This window comes from Saccopteryx leptura, chromosome 2 (genome assembly GCF_036850995.1).
Source record: "Saccopteryx leptura isolate mSacLep1 chromosome 2, mSacLep1_pri_phased_curated, whole genome shotgun sequence".
Taxonomy (NCBI): domain Eukaryota; kingdom Metazoa; phylum Chordata; class Mammalia; order Chiroptera; family Emballonuridae; genus Saccopteryx; species Saccopteryx leptura.
The window spans coordinates 283,509,891-283,537,669 of record NC_089504.1 but is presented as its reverse complement, the minus strand read 5'-3'; the positions used below and the strand labels follow the sequence as shown (position 1 = coordinate 283,537,669).

Below are 27,779 nucleotides of genomic sequence, written 5' to 3'. Positions count from 1 at the left end.
ATTCTATCAAGAGAGATTTCAAGTATGCCATTTTTCTTGATTTATTTTTTTAGTTTTATTTAAGAGTCTCATATTTTCCTTCCATCTGCCCCGTATGCTGTGGGTGAAACAATAACTGCTAACTGGAATAAGTCATTTTACTGTCCTACAACTCAGTTTCTTCATCTGTAAAAGGAAGATGCTAGAAATTTTGTAGAACACTCAGACATGCAAAGTAAGAAAATCCTGAATTTTACTACCAGGAAATCTATTTATTACTAGGATCCTATTCTGAATTTTATTTTGTTTTAGATTTCTTGAGGCAAAACGAAAGTTAAAGCATAAAAAGTTTACCAAAAATAAAAACACTATTAAGGTTAGGTCAGCGAACAGGGAGGTTCAAGCACACTCAAAAGGCATTTTAAGTCCTGGCTGGCTAGCTCAGCGGTAGACCATCGGTCCAGTGTGTGGAAGTCCCGGGTTCGATTCCAAGCCAGGGCACAGGAGAAGCACCCATCTACTTCTCCAGCCCTCCCCCTCTCCTTCCTCTCTGTCTCTCTCTTCCCCTCCCGCAGTCAAGGCTCTATTGGAGCAAAGTTGACCCAGGCACTGAGGATGGCTCTATGGCCTCCACCTCAGGTGCTAGAATGGCCCTGGTTGCAACAGAGCAATGGCCCCTAGTGGACATGCCAAGTGGATCCTAGTCAGGCACATGCATGAGTCTGTCTCTGCCTCCCCACTTCTCACTTCAGAAAAAAAAAATACAAAAATAAAGGCATTTTAATGGCATTTATTTTAATAACCACAAAATTCTTTAAAAAGCATAATCTGTTGAAGGCTTATCTGCTTAGATACTATCAAGCTCTCACATATACAGATTTATAAATTGTCTTTGGTGCTTAAGGAACCTATAGAAGTAAGAGATATCATCATAACAGAGAAATATAGTTAAGTTGAAGCTTGAAAGAAATTACATGAGTAGAATCTAGCCCCCAACTTAACTTTTCCTAAGTTGACCATAAATATGCAAGAGCCACCTCTGAGAGAAATGACAACAGAAAACAATTACACATGATGAACTGGTTTCCAGAGGAGTTTTTTAACAGAGACAGCAAATGGGTGGCCACTCATTCCTTGGAAAAGGATTCCTATTAAATATCCAGAAACAGCTATCAGCCAAAGCCATTATTTGTTCTCATCACATCTCTGTATCTTCAGAATTGGAGGAAGATTGAGAGGCTGTACTGTAGGCCTGTGCAAAAGAACACAAAGGATCTGTAAGTGGTAGAGCGTGAATATCAGGAGATGGATGATCTATTCTACAGCTGCACGACTTAAATCAGGGAGTAGAGTCACTTAGTAGAAACTAACAAATTTCTTCAAGTATATTTGTATATATATAAAATTTCTATAAAGCTAGCTGTACTATAATTGCCTCCCTATAGAGATATTATAGTATTCTTAAAAGACAAGAGAACACTTTCTTTGTTAAGAAATCTAGAATATGGTCAATGCCTATTGTGTGTGTTTTGGACTGAATATTTGTAGCTCCCCAAAGTTTGTATAATGAAATCCCAATCTACAAGGTGATAGTCTAAGGCGATAGGGCCTTTGGAAAGTGGTAAGTTATGAGGGCACTGCTGGGATTAGTGCTCTAGGTATTTCCACCATGTTAGGACAGAGCAAGAAGTCCTCAGTCTGCAACCTGGAAGGGGGCATTCACCAGACACCAAATCTGCTGGCACCTTGATCTTGGACTTCCCTCCCTCCAGAACTATGAGAAATAAATGTTTGCTATTTATAAGCCACCCAGTATATGATATTTTGTTATAGTAACCTAAATGGACTATGACAGTGGTTATACATTAAATTAATGTAATGAAGGAAAAATAATATAAAACTTTTAGAGTTTTATACATTTCCTTTATGAACCTGGACCTCCAGTTTATCTATGAAAAAAAATTGCACAAAAATAAAAACTGCCTGACCATGTGGTGGCGCAGTGGATAGAGCGTTGGACTGGGACACGGAGGACCCAGGTTTGAGACCTCAAGGTCACCACTTGAGCGCGAGCTCATCAGGTTTGAGCAAGGCTCACCAGCTTGAGCCCAAGGTCACTGGCTCAAGCAAGGGGTTACTCGGTCTGCTGTAGCCCCCCGGTCAAGGCACATATGAGAAATCAATCAATGAACAACTAAGGAACCGCAATGAAGAATTGATGTTTCTCATCTCTCTCCCTTCCTGTCTGTCTGTCCCTATCTGTCCTTATCTCTGACTCTATCTCTGCCACAAAAAATTAAAAAATTAAAAATAATAATAAAAATTAAAAAATAAAAACTGAGACTTACCAAGTAATTTATCTAATCTAAATACATAATGTTTACTCTTCCCTAGTAATAAAACTTAAATACGTACCAATTATTTTAAAAACAATACTGTCTCTAACCACCACATTTATGCTTACTGTGCACAAGGCACTGTTTGAACCACTTTAATAGTCTTAGTTAATATAATTCTGATAACAGTCCTACAAATTATCCTTGTTTTATATGTGAGGAAACCAAGGCACAGAGATGGTAAATCCATTTGCCCAAGGCAGAACAGAATTTGTACATAAATAATCTGATTCAAGTTCTACCTCTATTATAATTTTGATAAACTTATTTTTTCATTTATTGATTCTAGATAGTTACTGTCAATTCTATGCTATGAAAAATAAGAAATTTGGCCCTGGCTGGTTGGCTCAGCATGTGGATGTCCCGGGTTCAATTCCCAGTCAGGGCACACAGGAGAAGCGACCATCTGCTTCTTCACCCTTCCCCTTCTCCCTCCTTTCTCTCTCTCTCTCCCTCTCATCCCCTCCTGCAGCCGTGGCTCAGTTGGAGCAAGTTGGCCCCAGGCACTGAGGATGGCTCCTTGGCCTCACCTCAGGTGCTAAAATAGCTCAGTTATCAAGCAATGGAGCAACAGCCCCAGATGGGCAGAGCATTGCCGGGTGGATCCCAGTTGGGGCATATGTGGGAGTCTGTCTCTCTGCCTCCCCACTTCTCACTTATGGGGAAAAAAAGAAAAATAAATTTGTTATACTACGTCCTTTCTCATAATAAGTTGACTTGACAATTACCTTTACATTTGTAATTTTTTAGTATTTTAGGAAATCTGTGGTAAATGTGGACATGAGGTACACTTATTAAGGGCTTTTCCATATTCTGATAAGTTAGATCACTGAAAAAAATGTGTCACCACTCACTCGTTCCTTTGCTGTGTGTGAGTCGTGCTCTGACTGTGCCGATGTTCCTTCTTGGGAATCAAGGGGTACATCTAGTGGATCAGCCATGGAGGAAACAATAGGTATTTTCTTAGCCTGGAAATAATCATAGGCCTTTTTTCCACAGACTAAAAGTGTGACATTCTTCCCACTGCTCTGGATTCTGTCCACCACCTTCTCATAGCGTTCGTCCAGCACATTCACCCCATTCACTTCAATGATGATATCCTCATCCTCTAGCCCAGCCAGGTAGGCAGGGCTGCCCTTCTGTACCTGTGAACAAAGGTTCTGAGTTATCACCTCCAGATACAAATTAGGGAATGTTAGACTAGCTTCCCTTCAGAAGAGAGATGAGGAGTTTGAAAATTTCTTCTTAACTGTGTTATTATTTCTGCTTGAGGTGCAGAAGTTAAGAAAAGTGCTCTAATGCTTTCTGCTTATGAAAGCTACAACTTCCATACTCAAATAAGTAGTGTAACAGTGGTTGAATATCATATTGTATGTCTTCTGGGTTGAAGGCATTAGATTTCATAGCTCCCCTTCTTCATTCCCAACTTGAGAGCTCTAAGGATAATCAGTGTCTACAGCATAGGGACGTTATGCCAAATGCACAGGAGCCAATAAGCACCACTCCCAGTCAGTGCTGATAGTGACCGACAACCACAGTCTTATTGTTCAATTGAGTTGAACAGATGTTTAAGGGGAAAAAAAAGATATGAGCTTAAGATGTACTAGTAGCTATCTTAAAGAGTCTGGGACCATGACAGCAATTATTTGAACCCAAGTGAAACACGCAATGTAGGCCTTCAGTGTAACCTGTTTACTAAGTCTGGTGGGTGGGAGAACTAGGCCTTCCTAACTGTGGCTGTGTTCATTGGCTACTGGAACCAGATTACCATACCTCTTTGACGAAGGGGCCTGGCTGACCCCGAATTGCATTTAAGTGGAAGCCATAGCCATTTTCACCTTTAACCAGTCTGCACAATTTAGGCTTATGATCTATTTCCTTTGTAGTATCTGGACTCGAGCTCCCCAGAGGAGCAGGAATAGGAACTGGGGCCTCCTTGACAGAACCATTAGGTTGTTCTTGATTTTCATAGTAGAGAAATGGAGAAAAATTAGCCTGTGAAAATAAGAGGAAAAATATTGATTGTAAATAGGAGTGATTACACTATTAAATGTACTGGTTTACTTTACAAGGTGTCATACATGTTCCACTCCTCTTCCAGATACAACTGATTGTGGGCTGTACAATTTCTCTATTACTCCAACCAGGAAAGGTGTGAAGGAAGATTAAACTTGGTTATGGAGTAATGTGTATAAACATGTAAACAAATGCACATATATGTAAAATAAAAGCAGTACATCCTGACTGGTGGTGGCACAGTGGGTAAAGCATCAGCCTGGGGTGCTGAGGACCCAGTCTGAAACCCCAAGGTTGTGGCTTGACTACAGCCACATCTGGCTTGAGCACAGGTTCACCAGCTAGAGCAGTGGTTCCCAACCCGCAGGCCGCAGACCGGTACCAGTCCGTGGGCCATTTGGTACCAGTCCACAGAGAAAGAATAAATAACTTACATTATTTCCGTTTTATTTATATTTAAGTCTGAACGATGTTTTATTTTTAAAATATGACCAGATTCCCTCTGTTACATCTAACACTCACTCTTAATGCTTGTCTTAGTCACGTGATACATTTATTCATCCCACCCTAAAGGCCGGTCCGTGAAAATATTTTCTGACATTAAACCGGTCCGTGGCCCAAAAAAGGTTGGGGATCACTGAGCTAGAACACAGGATCTCTGACTTGAGCATGGGATCATCAACATAATCCCATGATCGTGGCTTGAGCCCAGAGACTGCTGGCTTGAAGCCCAAGGTCACTGGCTCGGCTGGAGCCCCCCCAGTCAAGGCACATATGAGAAGCAATCAATGAACATCTAAGGTGCCACAACTATGAGTTGATGCTTCTTATCTCTCTCCTTTCTGCCTGTCTCACTCTTTCTCACTCTCTTTCAAAAAATTAAATCAAAAAAAGCAGTTGAGAATGTTGTACAGGGATCCAAAAATATGTCTAACAGAACTGCTAGTTTCTTCTGACTTGGTGATAGTAAGCAAGCCACTGAACAACTATTGGCAATCTTCCTGTCCAGAGATTACACACATTGAGTGACTTGTCCACTATCTCATGCAAAGTAAGTCCGTGTGATCCTTCCCCTTCAGTAAGATGATCTACAGAGCTCCTTAAACACTTAGAGAAAGTATAACAAACGACACTATTTTTATCACAATCTAAAGTACATGCAATAACTAATTGGGGGTAGGAGTGGATGGTGGCAGCAATCCATACGGTCACATGGTATCAACAGTTCATTCCAACCCTTTGATATTTGCTTCCCAGCTACCCCTCCAGCACTGTGATCTGTTTACTCTAGTTTACTATTTATTGTTGTAACCATTAACTAACACTTCCGTTATGCCAAACTCCTTACTATCTTTATATATTTCTAATCCATCTCAACTCCCAGACCATCCATGAGAAGACAGCAGTGATGGTCCTTTTTTTTAATTTATTTTTTAATTTTTATTGAATGATGGTCTTGAATATAGAATAGGCACTGAACAGGAAACATGGCTGATTTTTTTATATAGAAATAAGAGCTTAGCTGACTGGGTTTTAGTTAAGAGAATTAAAAGGGTAGATTTTAAGTACACAAGACAGACATTTGTGAGGCAATGAGTAAAAAAAAAATGAAGCAATTGGAAGTGAGTACAATGTGTACCCTGCCTCAAATCATCTTGCTCAGCAGCCCTGCTAAAATTAGACTTGGGGTCCTCCAGTTCCATCAGTCCTACTAACCGCAAGACCACATCTTTCTAAACAAGAATAGCACCAGCACAGAACCTTCTACTTACCCAATTCAGCTAACTTTAGTCCTTTCAGTGATATACTTGCAAATTTGCTACATTTTTTTTTCTTTAAAATGTGGGAAATGATCAGTGACTCATTATATGCAGAAACACCTCTGACATCATTGCACAAACAAGCAAATCAACTATTTGACTGTAGCAGCTAATCCTGAGGCAATACAGTAACGTAAAACACTTATGAGTTTTTATTCATTCTTCATTCAATTATTTAGGTGTCTTAATGTTCCAGGCAGTGGTTTAGGTGTTTGTTTTATTCGTTAATATATCTCAAACATCCAGCCTACCTATTAACTTACTTTGAGGGGAGGGAATAGGGAGAAGGACTATGGGGACAGACATCTTTATAGGTCAAAGTTCTCTTTTTCAACCAAAACATTAAAATTATAGTCTAATCATTCTGTCATAATATTAAAAGTTAGAAAGGACTCGATGCCAGAATCCCTTTCAAAACAGCTAGAGCAGTGACATGCTGACTTTGTGACCTTTTCTACCAACTGGGAGCTCACTACGCTGCAGAAATGGCTCATCCTGTTCCTAGCAGCTTTGATTGTCCGAAGCCAAAAGCTAGCTCCCTATAACTTCTCTGTGTGCTCAAGCTATACACCACAGAACACCTCAAAAATAAGTCTACTTTTCGCATATAATTTTCAAATTATTACAAGCTATTTAATAATCCTGTCTAAGCTTTTACATGGGATAAATGGAACTTAACTGGTCTATAGTTTAAAATTCAATTGCTCCCTATTTAGGAAAATTAGGGCTACATTTACCTATACCCAGGCTACTGTTCATAGATTTTTCTCAGACACCAAGAGTAATTCTGCAATTATATTTGCAAATTCTTTCAAAATGTTGAATATAAGGACCTAAAGCTCCTGTACCAATAACATGGTATTCTCTTATCACTACCACTTTGAGTTTCTATGCAGCTGTAATGATGATTGTTATACCCTTTCCAGTTTGAAGATCAAAGTGGTAACAACCAAACAGAGAAAATGACCCAGCCAGTTGAAATCAGCCAGACTCTCGTCAGCTGATACAGTGAATACCAGTGCTGACACAATGAGCTCATGGAGTAGCCATGATGGTGGAAATAGAAGCTACTACTATTCATGAGCTGGAAAACACTTGGCCAAAAAAGGAGGTGAGGGGGGTAACTTAGCCAAAATTTGAGGGCATGAGTGAATGCCCAATCTAAATTCATGAATATGAGACCTTGTGTTACTTACCAGTTTATATATGCTGTCCGTCTCTTTGTCTACCACCAACAGTGAAGTCTGATCTCCACCTTTTCTGATCATTTCCACCACACTGTCATGATTGAGGGATTCCACAGATTCGCCATTGACAGCAACTACCAGGTCACTGGTCTTCAAGCCAGCCTCCTCTGCTGGACTTCCGGGATCTATGTCTTTTATGATTTGACCTAAGAACCCCCCCCCCCAAAAAAAAAATAAATTATCAGAAAGCCCCTTAAAAAATCTAGGATTTCTGCTGGAACCTAGGGCCCTGATAAAATAGATATAATGGGCATGCTGAGTATAACTACTGTCCCTCCCACTGACATTCTAAGAAGCCTGTAAGCACCCTATCCAGTCTCATTCACTGCTCGGAACTCACTGGAGGAACAAACCCAGCCTATTAACAATGAAAGGGTCTTAAAGAATCATGTTGTTACTAAAAGTACCTGAAATTCAATCTTGACAAAATAGCAGTCTAAGCATTAAGGGTCAGCAAGTTTTCAGAAGTCAGTGGCATACTTGTATCCAAATATCTTATGTAGAAGCTAACCAATAAAAGGGGAGGAAGGGAAGAGTGAAGAACAAAAACCAAAGAAAATCTGACCCTAGGAAACCCATGCTGTCATATTAGTAGCAATTGTGAATGTGTCTGTGAATTAGCCTTCTAACCTGAACTGACATCACCAAATGCCTTCATATCTCTCATACTTCCTTTTGTCCCTCACACAGTTTTAACAAGTTTTAGTCTCACTTTTCCAGCTAGCTGTTTGGCATCTCCAATTGGATATCCCATAGATCTCTCCCAATGTGATGTATTCCCAAAGCCCCTCCTCTTTGTCCCGTTAGTGGGAGCCCCATTGGCCCCGTCGCTGACACTTGACAGCTGATTCTTCCACAGCATCCACTCCCTATATCTAATCAACTTCTAAGTCCTTCGATGCTACCTTAATATTTTACACATCACTTCCTTAGTCCCACTTCCTCCACCTTAAGTGCAGTTTGTATTAGTTCCTGTCTTGAATTCTACCTAAACTACTAACACACCTTACCAGTTGCTTTCCCTGTCCCTGTTCTCTGCCTTCTCCAGTACAGGTCTGCCTTCAGATTCATGTTGACATACTGTCTGGCCCAGTCACTCCCCAGTGCGCCTCCATGAGCGTGGGCTTTGAAACTAAACAGACCCGAGTTTGATTCCAGTTATACCACAACTATTTGACCTTATATAATTACTGCATCTCCTCCAAGCCCTCAATTTCAGCAATTCTTGCAGAATTATTAGAAGTAATTATGTGCAAAGCCCCCCAGGCACTGTAGGCTTAATTTTTTTTCTCTGACACTGCTCAAAATATTTTAACACCTCATAGACTACAGAATCAAGTCCAAACTCTTCAACCTAGTATTAAAGGCCCGTCATGGTCTCTCCAACCTTGGTTTCCTGTGCTTCCTCACATGAGATGTCAATCAAACTGTGCCTGTGTTTCCTTGCTTTGTTTACACAACTCCTACCTTTCTGGAACATCCTTCCTTGTCCCTGTTCCATCTACTTGTCTAAATTCTCTTCATGTTACAAAGTCTAAATTCAAGTGCCACCTCTACTATGAGGCCTTCCCGTACCTTTCCAGTGAGCAAAGCTTGCTCCAACCTGTGTGTGTCTTATCTAACTAGGAGGTTCTTTGAAGAATTCATCTGATTCACTTGATATTCTCAAAACCTCTAACAGGCCCTGGCTCGTTGGCTCAGTGGTAGAGCGTCGGCCTGGCGTGCAGAAGTCCCGGGTTCGATTCCCAGCCAGGGCACACAGGAGAAGAGCCTATCTGCTTCTCCACCCCTCGCCCTCTCCTTCCTCTCTGTCTCTCTCTTCCCCTCCCGCAGCCGAGGCTTCATTGAAGCAAAGATGGCCCGGGCACTGGGGGCGCTAGAGTGGCTCTGGTCAAGACAGAGCGACGCCCCGGAGGGGAAGAGCATCGCCCCTTGGTGGGCGTGCCGGGTGGATCCCAGTCGGGCGCATGCGGGAGTCTGTCTGTATCTCCCCGTTTCTAGCTTCAGAAAAATACCAAAAAAAAACCTCTGACAGTGTTTTTTACATAATATGAACCCAACTAATATTTGAGGAATTCATGTAAATGTATATAATTTTTAAAAATGGCAACCTCTGTGGTTTGATCCCGGGTTTCGGCACCAAAAATAAAAATAAAAATAAAAATAAATAGCAACCTCTGGGTGTATAACAGTTTACATAGCCTGAACCTACATTCTTTTATATATTCACCTTTCCTAGGAGGGCTTTTTTGCTTGTTGAGTTATAAGGAATCAGAAAGATTCCTGATTCTGTTTGAATCCAAGATCCCAACCTACACCTGTGTCTCAGACCTAGTGCTGTGATATCATACCAGCTCATGAGCATAATTATGCACAGTACTTCTCAACTTTGCATTCTGTGTCATGTTGATAGCTTAAAATCAGACATGGTAGGGGTATTTATACACAAAAATCAACAAATGCTACAAATTAGTACCCCCCCTCCCCTGAGAGCCAATTTAACAGCATACTACTGTCCAGGTCCGAAATTCTGCCTTAACATTCTGTTATGGAAACTTGGGGGGATGCCCATCACCAGGCTCTCATGTTCCATAGAAACTGACCCAGCTATGCCTTCTAGCTTCTTACTGTCCCTCTTCGTGTTGAGGGTGGGGAACCTCGGGGAACTCTGGAGTCAGACTGGGGTAAAGAATTGGTGTTTACACTGCCAAGTTTCCTGCTCTCAGGTGCCTTACCTTTCTGTTCTGGGCCTGTCCTCAGATAGAAACCATAGCCATTGCTTCCTTTCTTCATTTCAACAACTCGAGGCTGGTGGGGTAATAATTTCAGACTGGCTGTTTCTCTCTTGAATTTTATATTCTGCTCACTATGGTGCTTGTCAGTTTCCTTGTCCACCAGCAGGAACATGACACGGCTTCCTGACTTCCTCACCTGCAACCACATACACAGGTGAGGACCAACATCAATCTCCAAAAACGATACTGGGAAATAGGAAAGGTTCTGTATAGAGGCACACAGTCTCTTAGATTCAACAGAAAATAGGGATGTAAGACCCTATTTCAGCTGTTACACTATCTCCTGCCACCTCACAGGTATTTACCTCCACTTTCAGAGTTGTTGTTTTTCCCTTTGTTAAGCATAACCTCACACACACAGATGCTAACTAAACCCAACTGAGAGCTAGAATTCAGAAAACTCAGAAAGGTACTTAGAAGGCTAGAAAACGAGTTTGAAAAAGAAAAAGAATAGAGTAAAGGTCTATTTTGAAAGATTATTCTACCAGGAAGAGATAATGTTGGTCAATGTTCAAGATTCCATGTGACCTTAAAGGAAAATTTCAGACTGTTTTTAATGTGTCATGAGACCATGCTGGAACATAAGATTTGGGGTAACTGGCCTTCCAGTACACCCCACATATAGCTCTATATTCATTGCAACATTAGTTATTTTCCAGATTTTATTAAAATATTTTAGTAACATTGGTTCAACATCGAATTTACTGTCAATTCAGAGGGCATGACCAATCAAATACAATAAGATCCAAAAGACAAAAGCAGAACACTTATCTTCAAGATATCATGAAACCAGTAAAGGCCTTATTCTAAAACCCTGTATCAACTCTGCTGAGGCCACTAGTGAGTGTTTGCTCTTAATACAAAAGGGCAACTTCCATCATTATATTTCTCCCATCATAAACTACCACTCCTATCTCTGTCATTTTTTAATTTTTCTTACGTGAGAAACAGGAGGCAGGGAGAAGGAGTCCTGCATGCACCCTGACCAGGATTCACCCAGCAAGCCCCCTACCAGGCAATGCTCTGCCCATCTGGGGCCTTTGCTCCATTGCTCAACAATCAAGCTATTTTTAGCACTTGAGGTGAGGCCATGGATTCATCCTCAGTGCCCAGGGCCAACTTGCTCCAACCAAGCCATGGCTGCAGGAGGAGAAGAGAGAGAGAAAAGAGAGGGGGAGGGGTGGAGAAGCAGATGGTAGCTTCTCCTGTGTGCCCTGACTGGGAATCAAACGTGGGACATCCATGTGCCTGGCTGACACTCTACCACTGAGCCAACCAGCCAGGGCCCTAGCTCTTGTCACTTTTAATGAGAGCAGAGTGAAATATAAGGCAAGAAAAGTACCTTTTCAACTACTTCCTCATGAGTGGCATTTTCTACAGACTCTCCATTCACTTCAATCAAGTGATCATCAGCTAGAACACCAGCTTTCATAGCCACACCTTGAGGTATTATGTCAGTCATGTACACTCCCTTTTTACCTGTAAGAGAGTAAGAGGTGGATGAATGTTACAACTGCATTACACAGGAAATATAACAGCAAAGGGTTTTCTCCCAATGTAAAATTATTAGGACTTTCAATTTAGGGTTAACTCAAATAGCCTTTGGCTTCTGGTTTAGATTTATAATTATAGCTTCTAGCAAAGTTTGACACAGTCATTATTCAATTGCTCTTTGTAAATTTGCATAAAATTTCTGAACCCAGCTAAATACAAATAAGGAATTACATGCAGCACTGGCCAGCTGAATGAGAAAGTACCAGACCATGCCCATGCTGCATCATTGTGTCATACTCCCTTTCTTTGCATTTGTAGAATCAGAAGACATCCACTCCACTCTGTCCTCTTTAATTATTATTGTCACCAACCATCATAGACCAACAAAGTCAGTAAATCTCACTGATTCGGGCTAAAGAGGACGGGGCACAGGAGAGAGGGGAAGCATACATGCATGCAGTCTAGATTAGTAGGTGGTATGATTTAAGTGATTAAAGAAATGCTGTCAGTTCTTCTAAGATATTAATGGTCTAGGCAAAGTCTGCTTTATAATAAGTATATAAATTATTTGTAAGGAAAACAGTAACTTAAATTCTGCTTCCTTAAATATATTTCTCCTGTTACCTTGTTATATCTCTGTTATGAAGAAAACATTTTCTTCATGAAGCTAATCTAAATCATTCACCATGTACGTTAACCTAAGGACCAAATAATAGAATCTGTATCATGATTTTTTTTTTTTTTTACCATTTTACTGATAATGGACTTCTAAGAAATGCCAAGTTTCCCTTGACCACCTACACCATGTGTTTAATAACTGACAAACTTGGGAAATACCTCTTATAGCTTGTTTATATCTCTTGCTACAGATTAAGTAAGCCTTAGAAACTAGTTTATGTTTACTCTTGGTTTGCCCTTCATCACTTATCAAATTATGATCCAACACCAGTGTCACTCCCATACCAGAAAGAATATGGGAGAAACCACATTAGAGGTGGAACCACAAGGCTAACACAGCTCTCGATCCCAGAGAAACCATTATAGAACCATGGTCAACTGAGCACAGGTCAGCCTGCACCTCTGAAATTCCAGAAACAGAACTTCTAGTACTTCCTAATGGTCAGAGTTTTTCAAATAACTATGCATCGGTCAGCTAGAGGTCAAGGACACACCTCAGAGTGAGGCTCGGCCAACAGCTGAGGATACAATTTAAATATCACAGGAGGGTGGGGATTTTTGCTGTGTCCCCAACAACTATAACTATGTCTGACACATCAATAGATGCCCAAGAAGTTGTTGAATAAATGAGTGATAACTTGGGCACTCTGAGAGATGAAAAAAAGATACCATTCTTTCTCAAAAGTAGCTATTATGAAGAACCTCCTTTTTCTTGCCTATTCCCAATCTCCCCATTATGCTTACCCTATGGAAGCTAGAAAAGAATACCAAAGAAGCATCAATCCTCTAACCTTCTGGCTTCAAAGGCTCAGCCTGACAAACACTGGGGGTCTGGACTTCCCAATGCTACCCCACAACCCTGCTGCTGTCCAATGTCTTAATCCCTCATTGCATAACTGTGCAAGGCATGGGAAGGAAGGGGAGAGAGTACAGATGCTGTTAGATATCCATAGCAACTGAAAAGTTAAAGAAGTCATTAATTGATAATATCTGTCTTCTGGAAAGCTGGCTATTCATGCCCCACCCTCGAGCTTACCTGGGACAGTTTTTAGAGAAAAGCCATAGCTGTTCCCCTCCTTCACCAGGTAGCAGAGCCGTGGCTGGGTCCAAGTCCGTGCGCCTCCATTCATCATAGGAGGCAGCTTCTTATCATTCAAACATGGCCCCTTCTGACTTGGACTCAATTGTTTCAAGTCTACCTTTTTTTTCATGGCTTTCTCATAGGAATCCCCATCCAGAACTAGTAAAGTCACTGAATTCCCACTCTTTCTCACCAGATCCACAACCTAGGAGGAAGAAGGGACAATTTTAACCAATAACCTTCTATTAACCACCAGAGAAAGTTTTCTGGCTCATTCTCTGGCCCTGGAGATTCTGATAGCTGATCCCTGATAGCAGATAATGTCCCAGCCATCTCCACCCCAGCCCTTTCAAGAGCCAGGTGCAGATTAGATTGGGCCTCTAGTTCTATTAGAATCAAGAGTGTGGCCCAACCCCAGCCCAGCAGACTCTTACAAGGATTCATTCTTTCTAGGGGTGAATGCTACTCTAGAGCACAACAGTCCTTCCAGGTCTATGGAGACAGCATGGTGTATTGAAAAGGGCACCCACTTAGAGGCAGGCAGACGAGAGGTCAGATCAGGCACTCTCATTTGTTCCCAGCATGAACACATAAGTTATCTGAGCACCACCTCTCATCTGTGAAATGGTAATACGTACCTCAGGGTTGTGATGAGGATTTAACAAAGTAATGAATATGAAATTGCCTAGCATAGTTTCTGGCCTATAGCCAACACACAGTGCATTTTAGACCTGACACCATTAAAATCTAGGAATAATTCGTCCAGTTTTTGATTAAGTGTAAGAGACTTGATTAGCTGGCAGAAAGTGCATCCATAAAGGCTTTGCCAGTGACAGCCAGGAAAGCTCCATTGACCCCTCAAACAGCAAAGATGCGTGGGCTGAAGAGATCCTGGAAGAAGTACCACAAATGTCCCACTCACCTGTGTGTGTTCTTCCTTGTCCACAAAGACACCATTGATCCTAAGAACTCTGTCTCCATCCTGGAGGCCAGCCCTCTCTGCCGGGCTCCCCTTCTCAACCACCCGGACAAGGTGTCCATCAGTGTCTTTCTCAATCCTCAGGAAAAAGCCATAGCTGTGTCCTTCTTGTTTGGACAGCTTACATTCTCGGGGGTTGAAGGCAGAGGCCATTTCTGTGATGAAAAACAAATGGAGAAAATCATGGGAAAGAAATCTAATTGGAGTGAGAACCTTGTCCACCATCCCCTATAATTTTATTCTTCTAATCACATCAAATCCAGACCATTTGAGAAGCAACACTGGGGATATAGGAGACCTCCTTTCAGGACTTACCAATGATTTCCAAATCTATTTCCCCAAGGATAACCTTTTTACTTGAGTTTCAGATGTACATATTTTTGTGGGTACTAGGCACAGATGCTTTACTTTTAATATCTCCAAAACCAAATTCTTCTTTGTCCCCTGACCTAAAAAAATTAAATCCAAATATGTGTCTTAAAATTTTTAAGAAAATTCAAGCTAGCCTGACCTGTGGTGGTGCAGTGGATCAAGCATTCGGCCTGGAACGCTGAGGTTGCTGGTTCAAAACCCTGGGCTTGCCCGGTCAAGGCACATATGGAAGTTGGTACTTCCTGCTCTTACCCCCTTCTCTCTCTCTTCTCTAAAATGAATGAATAAAAGAAAGAAAGAAAATTCAAGCCCACTTTCATTCAAATATTTAAAGAGCCTCGCATGTTCTAGGCATTGAGGATAAATCTATAGACAAAATAGACCCATATGCTTCTCATATCAGGGAGAACATATTTTTACAATGCTATGTGGTGAATGATATGCTAGGAAAGAATCAAGTAAAAAGGAAGAATATAACAAAAGGTCTTGGGAGTAGGGAATGGGGTAAGGAGAATTAAGAATAGCTTCCTAGAGAAATGACTTTTCCAAGACCTAAAGGATTCATAGGAGTTAGGTGAGGCAGGACAAGACAAGGAAGACCTCAATTAAAAACAGAGCAGCCAGGCCTTAGAGTTAGCCTGATGCATTGGAAATGAGATAGAAAGGTGGTTTTCCAGGTCCCTAAAGTTCTAGTCAGAGCAGATTAGGGATGCCCAATAGAGAAGGATTCCCATGGGCAGGTCAGATTTCTCACTCCTAAAATGGTTTCCATTTCCTTCCATCCTTCCCCTCCCATTGCCCCACTGAAGAAGCAGGGTCCTGGGCCACAGAAAGAGGAAGGACAAGCGTGAAAACCAACAGCTGAGGCTTTGGCACCCAGTTAGTAAGAGGAAGACGCCTACCAGTGTCCCAAACCCTCCTGGCTCACATTTCTTTGTTCGTAGGGGAATAAGAGTAGCGACCAGAACTGCTGAGGTAAGGCTGAGGACCAACAGAAGATGGCTAGACTGCTGGGTAAACTGCCTGCAGGGCAAGCCCTCGTTCCTCTCATCACAGTTCTATACCAGTAAATCAGAGAATAAACCAATTGTCCCTTCACTCCTGGAGCAACAGGAACTGATGACCATACAGTGTACGGGGTGGAGGGTGAAAAAGACAACAAAGTGCCCCAGGTCCCCTGGAAGCCACACTGTGGTAATTCAAGATAGCCATCTCTGACCTTTGTGCCCACAGACAGATGTACACTACAAACCAGGCAGAGAGCCTCCCACTACCGGATGACTTGGCCATTTCACGTGGTCTCAGCAGAGCCTGGCAGCCACACCAACAGTGGCATGAGTGACTAAGCAGCCAAGAAAACATGAAACAAATAGGCAGTGTTTCAAGTGAACTCTTACCAAGGGCCCGGGGCCTGAGCCCTCCCACTGAAAATCAGGAAAATAAAAAAGTGAAGCCATGATCATTGTGGTCACTGCATAAAACTGGGAAAACTTAGCAGCTCTGCTATATCATCATCAACTTTGGGTGCAAAAGAGGAGATAAGGGAGGAGAGGAGAACATCACCAGAGTGGAGTTTCTCACATGCAAGCACCTGTGTATGGCCCCTCTGACTTTCTGACCTTTTACTAATCTTACTGCTGATTGGACTAATCTGCAAGCCTCAGGAACATGAGCATTTTAAAAATGCCACCAACTAAAAAAACTAGTGCTTAAAACTACCCTTTTCAGCCTGACCAGGCAGTGGCGCAGTAGATAGGGTGTTGGACTGGGATGCAGAGGACCCAGGTTCGAGACCCCGAGGTCGCCAACTTGAGCGCAGGCTCATCTGGCTTGAGCAGAAAAAGAAAAAGCTCACCAGCTTGGACCCAAGGTCGCTGGCTCCAGCAAGGGGTTACTCGGTCTGCTGAAGGCCTGTGGTCAAGGCACATGTGAGAAAGCAATCAATGAACAACTAAGGTGTCGCAACAAAAAACTGATGATTGATGCTTCTCATCTCTCCGTTCCTGTCTGTCTGTCCCTACCTATCCCTCTCTCTGACTCTCTGTCTCTGTAAAAAAAAAAAAAATGAAAGAAAGAAAAAAAAACTACCCTTTTCTGTTCCTAACTCTTCTTTTCTCCCTTCAATCTTGGGATAATATCCTCATGGGTTGGAGAAGAATGTCAAGGTTGGGTAAACTATTAACAGCTACCCTGAGCTTACCTGTATTCAACTTGAGAAACCAAGGTGGCAGCCTGGTTAGGAGAGGCCTTCAGGATCCAGCTGTACCCACAGTGAGTGGCCTGGCTGAGAAGACACAAATATGTGGCAACTGAAAGACTGTGCCTTGCCCCTCCCTCTCCAAGTTCTGGCTCCTTCACCTTTTTCACCCAGTCCCCAAACATCTATTCCTTCAGGCAACCATCAGTCTATTCTCTGTATCTATGAGTCTGCTTCAATTTTATTTTGATATTTAGATTTCACATATAAATGAAATTATATGGTATTTTTTTTTCTCTGATTTATCCACTTAGCATAATACCCTCTAGGTCCATCCATGCTGTCGCAAATGGTAAGATTTTTTTTAATTGATTTTTGAGAGAGAGAAAGGAGGAGAGAGAGAGAGAAAGGGAGAAATAGATCTGTTCCTGTATGTGCCCTGACCAGAGATCAAACCAGCAACATCTGTGTTTTGGGATGACGTTCTAACCAACCAAGCTGTTTGGCCGAGGCAGATTTCATTCTTTGGTTATACTGAGTAATATTGCATTGTATATATGTACCACCGCTTTTTTATCCACCCATTTATTGATGGGCACTTGGGTTGCTTCCATATCTTGGCTATCGTAAATAATGCTACACCGAACATAGGTGTGCATATCTCCTTTCAAATTAGTGTTTTGGGTTTCTTCAAGGATATACCCAGAATTGGAATCACCGGGTCATAAGGCAGTTCCATTTTTAATTTTTTGAGGACCCTCTATAATGTTTTCTACAGTGGCTGCACCAATATGCATCTCAACCAACAGTGCACAAGGGTTTCCTTTCCTTCCTCACCAACATGTGTTGTTTGTTGATTTATTGATGATAGCGATTCTGACAGGTGTGAAGTGATATCTCAGTGCCTTGATCAGGCAAGCCCAGAGTTTCGAACCAGCAACTTCAGTGTTCCAGGTCACTGGTCTATTCACTGCCTCACCACAGGCCAGGCTACAATTAAATCTTTAATCCAGGAGAATGTTTTCATTTTAAAAAGCTGACAACTATTTCAGACTTTTAAGAAGCTCCATATAAACTAAACAGTTATAAACTGGGCTGGCAGTTTATAACCACTGACAAAAAGGATTTCTAATAGCCACACTATGGTTTCACTACAATGAGTCAAGAAATTAAATTTAGCCCTGGCTGGTTTGCTCAGTGGTAGAGCGTCGGCCTGGCATGCGGGAGTCCTGGGTTCGATTTTCGGCCAGGGCACACAGGAGAGGTGCCCATCTGCTTCTCCACCCCTCCCCTCTCCTTCCTCTCTGTCTCTCTCTTCCCCTCCCACAGCCAAGGCTCCATTGGAGCAAAGTTGGCCTAGGCACTGAGGATGGCTCCATGGCCTCTGCCTCAGGCGCTAGAAGTGTTAGACTATGGGGCCAATATGAATTGATAGATAAGAGAAGTCAGGAAAGACAAGGATTTCAGGGACTGGTTCAGCAGGATGAGCAGGGAAAAGAAGGGACTGAAAGAGCAGTTTCAAAAATGAAAGGGTTCACATGGAAAAAGTCATCTTAAAAGATCTTTAGAACAGGCCTGACCTGTGGTGGCGCAGTGGATAAAACGTCGACCTGGAAATGCTGAGGTCGCCGGTTCGAAACCCTGGGCTTGCCTGGTCAAGGCACATATGGGAGTTGATGCTTCCAGCTCCTCCCCCCTCCTCTCTCTCTCTGTCTCTCTCTCTCCCTCTCTCTGTCCTCTCTAAAAATGAATAAATAAATTTAAAAAAAAAAAAAAAAAAAAAGATCTTTAGAACAGAGTAGTTTCCAGTAAGGAAAAGCCTAAAATGGCCATATGGATATGTGGTTCATGTGAAAGAAATTTGCATTTTTCTTTCCTTCTTCCGTCAGCATTCTAATGTAGGAAAAGTACATTAGAAAGAACAAGAGTCACTATGTGGTAGTTGTGAGAACATGGGTGACTTCCTTAATTCTGAGCCGAAGACAGAAGTATACCCAGATTAGAAAAGGCACATGGACAAGGTGAAGGTTACTTAAAATAGAACGTGTAAAATAAAAAAAATAAAAATAAATAGAACGTGTAAGCATCTAAGCACCGTATCTTGAGCAGAGGAGCCCAGCCCATGCACCCCGTCTTCCCTGTCGTCTGGTGGCAGTCTTGCAGCAACGGGAATTCCATCTTCTGAGAGAACATTTGAGCAATGCTCCTGATTTTCCTTTAAGAGCAGACCAGTAGAGATGGAATGATAGACTAGGGATGGGCAGGCACCTTGATGACCAGGTTAGGGGTTTTCTGTCTACTCCCTCCAGGCCACCTCTGCAAAGTTAGTTTTAGCTGATGAAAAGTCAAGGCTGCAGATTTTGTTCCCCATGACATTTTAAAGCTCAAATAATAAAATCAGATTTCCCTAAGTCCAGAAGTACCATGTACGTCTGAAATCTTGGGAAGTGCAAAAATAGCACCGCATGCTAGGTATCAAAAAGAGATAAGACTCCAAGGAGCTTTCACAGAACTTCAAAACTAAGTTGTCCCAACATCTGGAGCAGATTAGATCTAACAGGTTTGAGCCCAAGGTACCCCAGCAAAGGGACCCAAAGAGCAGACAAGGGTGGGAAAGATGGCGTATGGATCCTGGTAACCAGGGAGTACCTAGAGAACATGCTCACTCAGAAGACGGCATCACTGATTTCTGAAAGATTAGAGAAAGTATGCGGATGAACAGCATTCTGCTTGGAGGTGGAAAAACAGAAGAAGGCTGATTTAAGCCAGAGATCACCAAGAACGATGACTACCATCAGGAATAAAGGAGCCCAGGGTGTATCTTCTTTGCTGATCTCCTACTGTCCAGGACGCAATTAGGATTAGTCTATAAACACAGTGATTTACAACTGTTAATCATGAGTACTCTGGCCTAACCAGCATCTTATCTAGTAGTAATTAGGAATCCATGATGTAGTCAATATCAGACTACAAAGAAAATATAGCCTATCCTCACAAGGCTCTTATGTAACCAACCCTTGAGCCATGAAAACACTAACAGCAAAAACTTAGCAAAACAGTAGATGAATAATATTTAACCCTAGTTACTGAGACTATGGAAGGATATTTGATTGTACCACTTAGGATGTAACCAAAGAGTAAATGATTTCTGTTTCAAGAAGACATGAGGGGAAGAGAGGGCAAGAGCTCTTGGGTAACATTCAACCTAAATGTTACTCACTTTGTACTGAACTCCATGCTGATGTATAAAACACTTTGAACTTTAGCAAGGAGAAAGCAACATTCCTGGGAAGCTTGACCAGGCATATCTGCACACCCTGCCCTTGTGAGGAATGCTTCCTCAGTATTTGCATACATGTATAAAGAGTGAGATGAACAAATCACTGGACTTTTGTTAGAAAGTACAACTGGTGGAGACTGGTGATATTAAGTCCAAAACCCTAGGCAGGCCACTACCCCACAGCCATCAGCCCTGACGAAGGGCTTCCTGCCCTATGCCAGGCATGCCTGCCTTCCTTCAGAGCCCCAGCCCAGGTGGTTCCTTTCTACAGCGTGAAAGGAATCCTACTGTACCTCAGCTGGTATCGACAGATACCTCGAGCAAGGCAATTCAATTTTATTCTTCTTCAGAAATATTTTACCTAAAGCAGATCCTGTATCTTTCTGCAGATTTTTTTTTTTTTCTGAAGCTAGAAACGGGGAGAGACAGACAGACTCCCGCATGCGCCCGACCGGGATCCACCCGGCACGCCCACCAGGGGCAACGCTCTGCCCACCAGGGACCGATGCTCTGCCCCTCCGGGGCATCGCTCTGCCGCGACCAGAGTCACTCTAGCGCCTGGGGTAGAGGCCAAGGAGCCATCCCCAGCGCCCGGGCCATCTTTGCTCCAATGGAGCCTCAGCTGCGGGAGGGGAAGAGAGAGACAGAGAGGAAGGAGGGGGGGAGGGGTGGAGAAGCAGATGGGCGCTTCTCCTGTGTGCCCTGGCCGGGAATCGAACCCAGGACTTCTATATGCCAGGCCGATGCTCTACCACTGAGCTGACTGGCCAGGGCCTCTGCAGATAATATTTTTTAAGGCCACCTGGATTCCTCCTTTGTCAAGCAAGACCTGTGAAAATTCACTCAAGTATATTGTGATTTTAAATAATTACTATCAAAAATAGGATATGTGGCCTGACCTGTGGTGGCACAGTGGATAAAGTGTCGACCTAGAACGCTGAGATCGCCCGTTCAAAACCCCGGGCTTGCCTGGTCAAGGCACATATGGGAGTTGATGCTTCCTGCTCCTCCCCCCTTCTCTCTCTCTGTCTCTCTCTTCTCTCTCTCTCTCTCTCTCCTTCTCTCTCCCTTTCTAAAATGAATAAATAAAAAATTAAAAAAAAATAAAATAAAAATGAATAAAAAATAAAAATAAAAAAATAGGATATGTGGAGCCCTAAAATATGTATTTGCTAACTGTATTTCCCCACTGTGATAGTTACTGTTTGTTCTTCCCAAGCAATAGATTTCAAGTGTAGAAAGTTAATGAAATGCATTGCATGTTGAACTATGTGGAGAAGAGTGATTCAAGGCCCAGTGAGTAATTCAATTTTTGTTTCTGACTTAGGATAAGGAATGGAATCTGTTTATCTCGCAGTTTATTTGTCCTTCTGGTACTAAGTACTGCCCCAGCCACCATGAATGACACTTTGTCCTATATGGTAGGATGGTAGGACTCTGGGCTGTAGTTCAAAGTCTTTCACACTTTACTTGTTTATCTAAGAGTTCTGTATGTTGGGCGAGAGATGGAGTCAATATTGTGCGAATACAAAAAGGCCCTCACAGAAAGGAAAGGAAACACTATCTACTCCTGCTGATAAAACTAGTACCTGATAATAGCCAAACCATCCTGAGGGTTGGCTAGAACAAAGCTATCCCCCCAAATTGGCATCTTGTTTAACAAGAGCCTTTAAACTTGCATTGCTACCCTCTCACTTTTTTTGTATATACCAGGGTCCTTCCACTTCCCATCTCTCCCAGTCACTGCTCAAGATGACTTGAGGCACTTCCTGTTCTTGCTCTCACCATCTTAGCCTCTAGATACATATTCAAGAAAAAGTCCAGGTGCCTGGCTCAGGTTTTGAGGTTCAGCATAATCCAACCCATTCTGCTCTACTCCTCAGAGACCCCATGCTCTGCCTGAAATACCATCCCACTTAAGATTATGTCCTAAGCCAGGGGTCCCCGAACTTTTTACACAGGGGGCCAGTTCACTGTCCCTCAGGCCATTGGAGGGCCACCACATACAATGCTCCTCTCACTGACCACCAATGAAAGAGGTGCCCCTTCCAGAAGCGCGGGGGGGGGGGGGGGCCGGTAAATGGCCTCAGGGGGCTGCAGTTTGGGGATGCCTGTGACCTAAGCAAACATTTTTACACGTGAATGAATCCAAGACCTACCTATTTTCCAGGCTAAGTTCAAATGTTAGATTATATACAAATCCTTTCCTGACCAGTAAAGTCTAAAGGTACCACTCCATCCTCTGAATTTCAAGTATCATTTATATAATCAATAAATTATATTTGGTACTTACTGTGGGGCAGACACTGAGCTCAATCCAGACTAGATACTGTCCTGGCCTCACAGAGCCCAGAGTGCAGTGAAGAGAGTTATGAACATAACTACCAAAAAAGGGCAGGGATGCTGGAATATTAAAAAGTAAATGTTTTGTACAGAGACAAACTCACTGATACAGAGAACAAAACAATGGTCACCAGGTGGGAGGGGAGGTTGAGGGGATGAGTAAAAAAGGTGAAAGAGATTAAGTACAAATTGCCAGTTATAAAAATAATGAGAGGGATTCAGAGTACAGTACAGGGAATCGAGTCAATAATATTGCAGTAACTATGTATGGTGCTAGATGGGTGCCAGATTTATCAGTGATCAATAAGCTTGTAAGTTATATAAACATCTAATACCTGAAACTCATGTAATATTGCATGTCAACCATAATTGAAAAAGAAAAAAAAAGTTAAGTGTGTTGTTATTGTTATACATATTTACTGAGCTCTCACTAGGATCCAAGCACCAGCTGAGATAACTTTTATGAGTTTTCATTTCATCTTCCTGGTCCATTTTTACAATGAGGAAAAAAAAAGACTCTGAAAATTTAAGTTAGTTTCCCATGGCTATTTGGACAACCCAACAGAACCTGAATTCAAACCCAATTGAGTCTGGGCTCCTTTCAAACCATAAGGGATATTCTGTGTTAGAAAATTCAAGTGGGAGGAGGAAGACAAAATAAATAGGACAGGTGAGTTCAGGAATGGTGAATGGTTCAGAACAGCCAGAGGACAGATAAATGTTGAAAAGACAAAGAAGGTTAGACTGTAAAGTACCTGAGACTCAGTTCAGTAGGTTACAGAGGAGCTTCAATGTTTATGTCTGTGAGGCTTGGAGCTGCTGAAGCTGGGGGTCATCTGAGACCAAGAGCAAGCCCTCCCTAGCTGTCATCAGGTAAACTAGTAGGTGCTATCTTTCCTGCTTATCAAAACCCCTTGAGCCTGACCAGGCGGTGGCGCAGTGGATAGAGTGTCAGACTGGGATGTGGAGGGAGGACCCAGGTTTGAGACCCCAAGGTTGCCAGCTTGAGCACGGGCTCATCTGGTTTGAGCAAAGCTCACCAGCTTGGACCCAAGGACGCTGGCTTGAGCAAGGGGTTACTCGGTCTGCTGTAGCCCCACGGTCAAGGCACATATGAGAAAGCAATCAATGAACAACTAAGGTATTGCAACGAAAAACTGATGATTGATGGTTCTCATCTCTCTCTGTTTCTGTCTGTCTGTCCCTATCTATCCCTCTCTCTGACTTTCTCTCTGTCCCAGGGCAGGGGTGCGGGGGGACCCTTGCCACTACCAGGGTTTCTTCCTTCCCTAGGGTCATGCCTCTCACAAAGCTGTCTGAAGATCATCAGAATATACTTCAGGTGTACTAGGTACAAAGCGCATTCTCCCATGTAATACTCATAACTAGGAACTAGGTTCTATTATGCCTGTTTGACTGATGAGGAAATGGAGATGTAGAGAGGAAGAATACGTCTGCTCTGGGATGCAGGTTTCCAGTTCCACATCCATGCTCTTAATCATCTAGCCATGAAACCAACCAGGCAAAGAAATGAAAGAAATCTGGGTAGTCTCTCATGAAGGATTAAGGTGAGGAGTTGCTGAGATCTTGAGGACAATGTGTTTAGCTCTAACTTGCTACTCTTATCAAATTCCTATGCAACAAATGTGAAAATCATTTAACCAAAATGTAAAACAGAGATGCCCATTTCCACATGATCAGACTTGAGACCTCAGATGACCTGAGTATCAGAATTCTTCCAACTCCTCTCCTTTGGAAAAGCTTGTCAGAATGTCCTGATTCTATCTTCACACCTCCTTCCCTGCCACACTAACTTCCATTTATCCAAATATCTAAGCATCTACTCTTGCCAGGTATTGTTCTAGGAACTGGAATTACAGCAGGACACAAAGGACATCCCTGCTCTTTTTATTAATATTATTAAAATATTTTATTTATTGATTTTAGAGAGAAGAGAGATAGAGAAGTGAGGGTGGGGAAGGAGTGGGAAGCATTAACTCATAGCAGTTGCTTCTCATATGCGCCCTGACCAGCGACCCCAGCATTCCAGGTTGATGGTCCATCCACCGCACCACCACAAGCCAGGCACATTCTGGTCTCTCTTTTTTTTTTTTTTTTTTTTTTAATTTTTTTTAATTTAATTTTTTTTTTTAGTTTATTCATTTTTAGAGAGAAGAGAGAGAGGAGAGAGAGAGACTGGGGGGAGGAGCTGGAAGCATCAACTCCCATATGTGCCTTGACCAGGCAAGCCCAGGGTTTCGAACCGGCGACCTCAGCATTTCCAGGTCGATGCTTTATCCACTGCGCCACCACAGGTCAGGCACATTCTGGTCTCTTGAAGCTAAATATCTTGCCAAGATGGTATATAAAAAGTAAACAAGGCCCTGACCAGCTGGCTCAGTAGTAGAGCATCGGCCTGGCATGTGAATGTCCCGGGTTCGATTCCTGGTCAGGGCATACAGGAGAAGCTACCATCTGCTTCGCCACCCTTCCCCCAGCCGCAGCTGAGGCTTCATTGGAGCAAAGTTGGCCTGAGCGCTGAGGATGGCTCCATGGCTTCCACCTCAGGTGCTAGAATGGTTCTGGTTGCAATGGAGCAATGCCCCAGATGGGCAGAGCATCGCCCCCTAGTGGGCATGCCGGGTGGATCCTGGTCGGGCGCATGTGGGAGTCTGTGTCTGTGCCTCCCTGCCTCTCACTTCAGAAAAATACAAAAAAAAAAAAAAAGTAAACAAGATAATTTCTGATAATAAAGCTACAAATGAGGGATACAGGGGTAGAGTAGAGGAGGAAGATGATTTTAAAGCCCTTCCTTCCTGGGGGGCTCAAATTTTACTTCATACCCAAGTGGCAAGAAGGATCCAGCCTTCAAAATGCCAGGATCTGTTATACTTAGTAGGCTGAAAATAACAATTGTGATCATTAAGTCTCAATTCCATATTTTTAGATGAATAAATAGAAGCTCAATGAGATTCAAAGACTGGACAAGGACTCCAACTAGCCACAAGGCTGTTTCTCCCATGATTCCACCGAGCCTTGGGACACATACATTTGAAATGTGAGAACATTTATGTTTCTGCTCAAACACATATTTATTATTTTCTTTTCAGTTCAATCTTCAGCAAAAGATGAGAGGCTTTAATAGATGATGAAATTGAAGCTGCAACTGGCTAAACAACTTGTCTAAGAGCCTGTCACTAACAACTGAATCACAACCCAGGTTATTTGCATTCCAGCCCTATGTTCTTCCCTCTGCATGAGGAGCAGCTGTCTAGCCAGTGGTCTTTGAATATCAGACCTCTTTACTAGCAACTTCATGGGTTTATAGTGCAAAGAACATGCAACAGAGTCAACGATACGACCAATACAGTTAGTCATAACACAAATGTCAAGTCTCTGAGTGATTTGCTTCAGTAAGGAACAAGTGACTCCGGGTGACTAGACAACAATGACCTGAGACAGTAGCCCTGTGACTTCTGGATACAGAAATGAGAGCATGTCAGCGCAATGCTGCAGGACTAGAACCAAGGAGGAATGTGTCCTTCTTGCAGAGCCTGCCAGAACAGGATTCTCCTGAGATGAAAGTCACATTTTTAAGTCCTTTAACCCCTCTGCTTAGGAAAGAAGCTAACAGTGGTTCCCAAACCTGCCTGCACATAAGAATCATCTAGAAAAAAAAAGCATCTAGATAAGTATTAAAAAAAAAAACATAAATATTTTTTCAGATGCACACAAGAGCCAAAGAACTAGAAACTCCAAAGGATAGAGTCTGAAGATCTACATTTTAAAATTTGGCCAGCTTAGAAAATCTAGTTCATTTTCCCTTATGGCTCAGTGCTATAAAGTGATGAAAAGAGGAGCAGTGCCTATGTTTATTATTCAGTTACATTAGGTTGAATCCTTTAAGAAAATACCCAAAGCCCTTGCATTAGTGGGAAGGTCCTATAAGTATCTTCCTGTGACCTGTGAGGTCTGGTGTCTCACTCCCTTTGGCTATACATCAAAACCTCCATGCAACCCTGGGAAAGCTTTTTCTGAGGATCCGTTTACCAACTCCTTTGTGAAACAGACCCTCACCTGCGAGTGTTGGGTCTCAATCTAGGAGACTAGTTCTCACACACATACGCCCCGCCACCAAAGGGGCCTGGCTCCTTGCTCCTTCCCCATGGGCCTCTCTTCTGCCCTGGACAGCCAGCTACTGCTTAGAAAAGGAAAAAGGAAAAGAAATAAGGTGGTTCAGGCCCAGGTGGCCAGTCTGTCAGTCAGAGGGACACAGAGTAATTTCTTACCTGGATCTAGAAGGAAAAGCTGCTGGATCCACTCAGGAATGCACTCTCTGCTGCTGAGTTGTTGTCTTAGAACTCACTGGACTTTGAACAAAGATTGATTTAAAAGCTGATGTATTTAACAGGGACACATGGTCTGAATTCAAGTGACCTCTGTCTTGCTTCCTGCCAGTGGGCTGGGCCCTAAGCTGGACAAACCCAATGCACTGGCCCACCTGCCTAACTGCGGAATTCCACTGCTCACCAGCCCCTCCCAGAGAAAAGGAGGGCAGAAAAGAGGAGAAGTGCAGCAGGGGGAGGTGCCTCTGCCTGCTCAGTTCTCTCTCTTCCGCAGATGCCTTGGTCACATCCAACTAACACCCAGTGCCTTGGGGGCGTCCGCTGTCTCCCATCCACAGGTGAGGGCTGAGGGTCACCTGAGCATCCTCACGCAGTGAGGTCTTCCTGGGGGGCAGTAACCTGTGCAACCACAATAGAAGAAGAAGGCCACAAGGCCAATAAGCCCAGTAAATGGAGCAAAGCTCCTCACCTGCCTGTCCTTTCTCCTCTGGCAGTGGAAGCTCTAACTTGCTCGCTCCCTAGGAGTTGAGCAATAAAGCCCTAGCTCTTATCACTCAGGCTCCCTTCCTCTTGTTACACACTCTCTCTTCTCTCTCTCTCCTTTTTTCCTCTCTTTCACCTGAGAATGCTGTTTTATTCTCAATTGTTTCCCCCTTTCACCCTCAGTCTCTCAGTCAAACCCAGCTAGGTCGGTGGAAGGCATTTCTCCAAACTCCTCTCAGGCCCAAGCCCAGCCGAACCAGCAGCTGCTCCCTA

General features: G+C 42.9%; 1 protein-coding gene across 6 annotated transcripts; it reads right to left on the bottom strand.

The window, feature by feature from the left end:
- Positions 1-30: 30 nt before the first annotated feature.
- On the bottom strand, positions 31-27,110 carry PDZK1 (PDZ domain containing 1). Of its 6 annotated transcripts, none has more exons than XM_066362096.1 (10): positions 26,967-27,103; positions 17,058-17,141; positions 14,429-14,640; positions 13,462-13,711; positions 11,596-11,732; positions 10,194-10,389; positions 7,408-7,604; positions 4,149-4,370; positions 3,230-3,520; positions 31-1,231 (listed from the first exon to the last, which is right to left on the bottom strand). In XM_066362096.1, exons 3-10 carry the CDS (start codon positions 14,636-14,638, stop codon positions 1,178-1,180), a joined length of 1,557 nt encoding a protein of 518 aa, XP_066218193.1. In that variant the 5' UTR covers positions 14,639-14,640; positions 17,058-17,141; positions 26,967-27,103; the 3' UTR covers positions 31-1,177. The 6 variants fall into 6 exon arrangements, with proteins under 6 accessions (XP_066218193.1, XP_066218195.1, XP_066218194.1 ...); XM_066362098.1 differs by having other exon boundaries at positions 17,058-17,137; positions 26,967-26,985; XM_066362097.1 differs by lacking the exon at positions 26,967-27,103 and adding an exon at positions 26,755-26,769.
- Positions 27,111-27,779: the final 669 nt, after the last annotated feature.